Below are 5,000 nucleotides of genomic sequence, written 5' to 3'. Positions count from 1 at the left end.
TGCGTTCTCTTACGTTTTCTTGCGTTCTCTTACGTTCTCTCGCGTTCTCTTACGTTCTCTTGCGTTCTCTTACGTTCTCTCGCGTTCTCTTACGTTCTCTTACGTTCTCTCGCGTTCTCTTACGTTCTCTTACGTTCTCTTGCGTTCTCTTACGTTCTCTTGCGTTCTCTTACGTTCTCTTGCGTTCTCTTACGTTCTCTTGCGTTCTCTTACGTTCTCTTGCGTTCTCTTACGTTCTCTTGCGTTCTCTTACGTTCTCTCGCGTTCTCTTACGTTCTCTTACGTTCTCTTGCGTTCCCTTACGTTCTCTTGCGTTCTCTTACGTTCTCCTGCGTTCTCTTACGTTCTCTTGCGTTCTCTTGCGTTCTCTTACGTTCCCTTGCGTTCCCTTCCGTTTTCTTGCGTTCTCTTGCGTTCCCTTACGTTCTCTTACGTTCCCTTGCGTTCCCTTCCGTTTTCTTGCGTTCTCTTGCGTTCCCTTACGTTCTCTTGCGTTCTCTTACGTTCTCTTGCGTTCTCTTACGTTCTCTTACGTTCTCTTACGTTCTCTTGCGTTCCCTTACGTTCTCTTGCGTTTTCTTACGTTCTCTTGCGTTCTCTTACGTTCTCTTGCGTTCTCTTACGTTCCCTTGCGTTCTCTTACGTTCCCTTGCGTTCCCTTCCGTTTTCTTGCGTTCTCTTGCGTTCCCTTACGTTCTCTTGCGTTCTCTTACGTTCTCTTGCGTTCTCTTACGTTCTCTTGCGTTCTCTTACGTTCTCTTGCGTTCCCTTACGTTCTCTTGCGTTTTCTTACGTTCTCTTGCGTTCTCTTACGTTCTCTTACGTTCTCTTACGTTCTCTTGCGTTCCCTTACGTTCTCTTGCGTTTTCTTACGTTCTCTTGCGTTCTCTTACGTTCTCTTGCGTTCTCTTACGTTCCCTTGCGTTCTCTTACGTTCCCTTGCGTTCCCTTCCGTTTTCTTGCGTTCTCTTGCGTTCCCTTACGTTCTCTTGCGTTCTCTTACGTTCTCTTGCGTTCTCTTACGTTCTCTTGCGTTCTCTTACGTTCTCTTGCGTTCCCTTACGTTCTCTTGCGTTTTCTTACGTTCTCTTGCGTTCTCTTACGTTCTCTTACGTTCTCTTACGTTCTCTTGCGTTCCCTTACGTTCTCTTGCGTTTTCTTACGTTCTCTTGCGTTCTCTTACGTTCTCTTGCGTTCTCTTGCGTTCTCTTACGTTCCCTTGCGTTCCCTTCCGTTTTCTTGCGTTCTCTTGCGTTCCCTTACGTTCTCTTGCGTTCTCTTACGTTCTCTTGCGTTCTCTTACGTTCTCTTGCGTTTTCTTACGTTCTCGAATTGGCCAAGAATTCAGTGATACTGTTGTTTTTTGTTATACTTATTCTTGTTCTTATTTTTATTGTCATTCATCATCGTTGTTATTATCATCATTAAAATTATTATCATTATTTTTATTATCATTACTGAAGAATTATGTAATATAGGTTTTTTACTATATTTATTGTTATTATTATTATTATCATCATTATCATTTATTATCATTGTTATTATCATCATCATTATAACTAGCATTATCATTATTACTATCATTTAAGAACTGATATTATTTTTATTATATTTATTCTTATTGTTATTATCATTTATTATAGTTATAAAAATAATAATAATTATCATTATTACCATTATTATTATCATGTTTAAGAAGTCGCTGATATTGTTTTATCATATTTATCATTACTATTATTATTATTATTATCATTGTTATTATCATTATTATTGTTATCATTAATATCAATATTTATTTTTCTTATAGGGGAAGGGGTTATAGCATTCACAGGTAATTCTGCATAATATTATCTAAAATTTTGTTGTGATTATAATGATATAAAAATGGTTTTCTGCATTTGCCTATAAATGTCGATAATGACATTTATAAGCGTTCATAAATCAGAATTAGTGATACACGGTTTAATTTCGTCAAAAGTGTAGAGATATCAGGAAAAAAATATCTTGGATTATGTCATATTTGTACTTCAATAGGAAATGGATATTTTTCTCCAGTTCATACACCATTTCAGCCGCACAAAATATTTGTTCCAGTTCAAGCCACGGCCAGTAGAGCTGATCACTCCGCGTAATAAAAATGTCTTCTTTTTTTTCTTTTTCTTTTTCTACTCCAGAACATCACGCGATCTGAGTGATTTACGTATCTCTGTTATATAAAAGTTTGGCCAGCTACGTAACGACTGATGACGTCACAGCGCGGTCCATTCACCCAAAAAGTACTACCTTTAAAAACATCAAAGAACTCTCACCTATTAATAGCCTTAACAAACAACAAAAAACAAACTTTAATAAAAATAAACACCACTTCATCTACCATAACGAAGATAATTCCCTAAAAAACGCCGATTTTTTTTTTCTTTTTTTTTTTTAGAAGACTGTACGCAGAGGATAAAAATGGCAAAAATACCTCATTGGTTCCTCATCCCGCTACATACACGTTCGCCCGCAAGCCCCGCCCACCTGTGTCGACGTCACGTGCTCTTCTACGGAATGGAAAGCAGTTACGTCGCTCGTCTGGCAGTAGCAGTACGTACTAACGAGAGTCTGCTGGCTGCTTGAGAAGGTTGAACCTGTTGTTAAAGGACCTAAACTATTTTGTAAGGTAAGGTTGAAATATTTGTGATTGAAGAAATGTTTTACCTGTCCGTGTAAACTATTAAGAACTGTACTTTATTTATTCTTGGTGACTTCAACGGGCTTCAGTAGTGCTATTAATTTCACCCATTTTTTCTTAATCAAGTTATATCTTTTAAGCTATACTTTCACATACTGGTCATATTTATATACCCTTTTTTGTGATAGCGGTGTAACTACTTTCACTCGTGCCTTTCCGTTATATAATTACCATAAGAGAGTTGTCATTTGTAGAATAATATGGAACCAAACCAGGCGATCCGCAAGCCATAATATTTTCACCGGATGTGTGAGGTCGCGACACCTTATTAAAAATAATGGAGCTTTTAACCCACACAGAGAGACCTAATAGAAGATGAATAGACTTATTAACCCACACTAGAAGTCCCGATATAAGAGGTGTAGATGCATACGTGAAGAATTCCTAAGTTGATATCGTATCCGGTCTGTTTATAGGCATGACTTGGCACTCGTGTAGGCTTGGCCATCGCTCCTGTATGAGAGCACGAGAAAGTTTTACATTTTTGACTATTTTGCATATCCTGGGCATCACAGGCTACACAGCCATAGGTGAAATGAATAATTATCAGAGCTAGAACTTGTTATATCAGCTTAAGTGATCATTAAACCCAGTCTTAAAGAACTGACAGGTTAGTATTTCCAGGTCAGAGGCTGGAGAAAAGGAGGAAAAAAATGTCCTCCTTAAAACCCAAGCAAAACAAGGGAAAGTAGACCTTATGCGAAACTCTTATTACCACACAGACACTTATATGCAATCATAGGAAGATATGTGTGCTATTAAATCTTTCTATTCTCAAACATTTAGTTATTATATCCTCATTTATTATCCATTATTTGCTGACAATGGAAAGGAACAAATCTGCAAGTCAGATTCAACACGTATACAAATACCCATTTCTTAATCTCATTATATACTGATCATTTCTTATTTCTTATTCTTATTCTATTCTCAAACGTTTAGTTATTATATCCTTTTTTTTATATATCCATTATTTGCTGACAATGGAAAGGAACAAATCTGCAAGTCAGATTCAACACGTATACAAATACCCATTTCTTAATCTAATTATATACTGATCATTTCTTATTTCTTATTCTTATTCTATTCTCAAACGTTTAGTTATTATATCCTCTTTTATGTATCCATTATTTGCTGACAATGGCAAGGAACAAACCTGCCATTCAGATTCAACACGTATACAAATACCCATTTCTTAATCTCATTATATACTGATCATTTCTTATTTCTTATTTCTTATTATATATCGATTAAATGATTCTAGAATGCTGCTGTTCCTGCCCGTACTGATGACGGCGGTGGGCGTGGCGTGGGGTTTCAGCAGCGGGAACGTGGGGTGGGCGTGCGGCTCCATGTCCCCGGGCCATCTGCTGACGTCCGCCGAGACCGCACCACCGCCTTTCGAGGTCTACGCGGAGGAATACGAGGCGGGGTACTACCTAGGTCGGTTGCTGGTTCGTGGGACTACTTTGTGGTTATTGTTGTTAGTAATATAGGTGTTGTTAGGTGTGTATTATGTTTATTGGTAGTATTACAGGAGTTGTTATTTGTGTATTGTTATGTTTATTATTAGTATTATTATTAGTATTATAAGTGATGTTATTTGTCTATTATTTTTCGTACTATTAGTAATATTTATCATTATCCTTTTCATTATCATCTTCATCTCTCTTATCATAATTATCACTATCATCGTCGTTATCATCACTATAAAATCTATCGTCATCAGCATTATCATAGTATTATTATCAGTATCATTATCATGATTATTTTTATTTCTTCCCATTGTTATTTTTCTCGATATTGGCATTGCTGTTACCTTTGTTATTATTATTTTTCATTGTGATTATCATTATCAATATGATAATCACCTTTAACGTGAGATTCATCATTATTTAACAATTAAAAAGCAGAATCATTTTTGCATAATTAGTGCGACTCACTTCACTATAAGACGAACAATCACCTCAAAAATGTGATAGTTCTTTTATGTTCCAAAAGTATAAACAAATATTGCTGACATTTATTTTTCAAAAAATCCAAAAATCAACATATTTACACGCCAACATCCACCATCAATTTTTGCCCTAGGATCTAACCTCACGTGTTTCTCTCTCTCTCTCTCTCTCTATTAATCTATTATTTTCTTTCGACAGTGACGGTCTTCGGCAGGAGGGACCAGTTCAAGGGGCTCCTGATGCAGGCCCACAACCCGAGGCGGAAGCGTGTGGGGGTCTTCACGCAGGTCGAGGGCGGACAGACCCTG

At 37.1% G+C, this 5,000-nt stretch overlaps 1 protein-coding gene across 3 annotated transcripts in view; it reads left to right on the top strand.

Moving 5' to 3' along the window:
* The window catches only part of LOC113802106 (putative defense protein), a 15,471-nt gene that overhangs the window by 6,170 nt on the left and 4,301 nt on the right, over nucleotides 1–5,000 (top strand). For all 3 annotated transcript variants that reach the window (XM_027352575.2, XM_027352574.2, XM_070143515.1), the window contains 3 exons: nucleotides 2,432–2,662; nucleotides 3,999–4,177; nucleotides 4,891–5,000. The exon at nucleotides 4,891–5,000 is cut by the window's right edge and continues 18 nt beyond it. In XM_027352575.2, coding sequence (XP_027208376.2) covers nucleotides 4,000–4,177; nucleotides 4,891–5,000 — 288 coding nt within the window. In that variant the 5' untranslated portion in view covers nucleotides 2,432–2,662; nucleotide 3,999. The remainder of the gene's footprint in view (nucleotides 1–2,431; nucleotides 2,663–3,998; nucleotides 4,178–4,890) is intronic.

The sequence above is a fragment of the Penaeus vannamei genome, chromosome 30, assembly GCF_042767895.1.
Source record: "Penaeus vannamei isolate JL-2024 chromosome 30, ASM4276789v1, whole genome shotgun sequence".
In the NCBI taxonomy this organism is placed as follows: Eukaryota; Metazoa; Arthropoda; class Malacostraca; order Decapoda; family Penaeidae; genus Penaeus; species Penaeus vannamei.
Note: the sequence above shows the minus strand (reverse complement) of the source record. Positions and strands in the feature narration are given on the sequence as shown.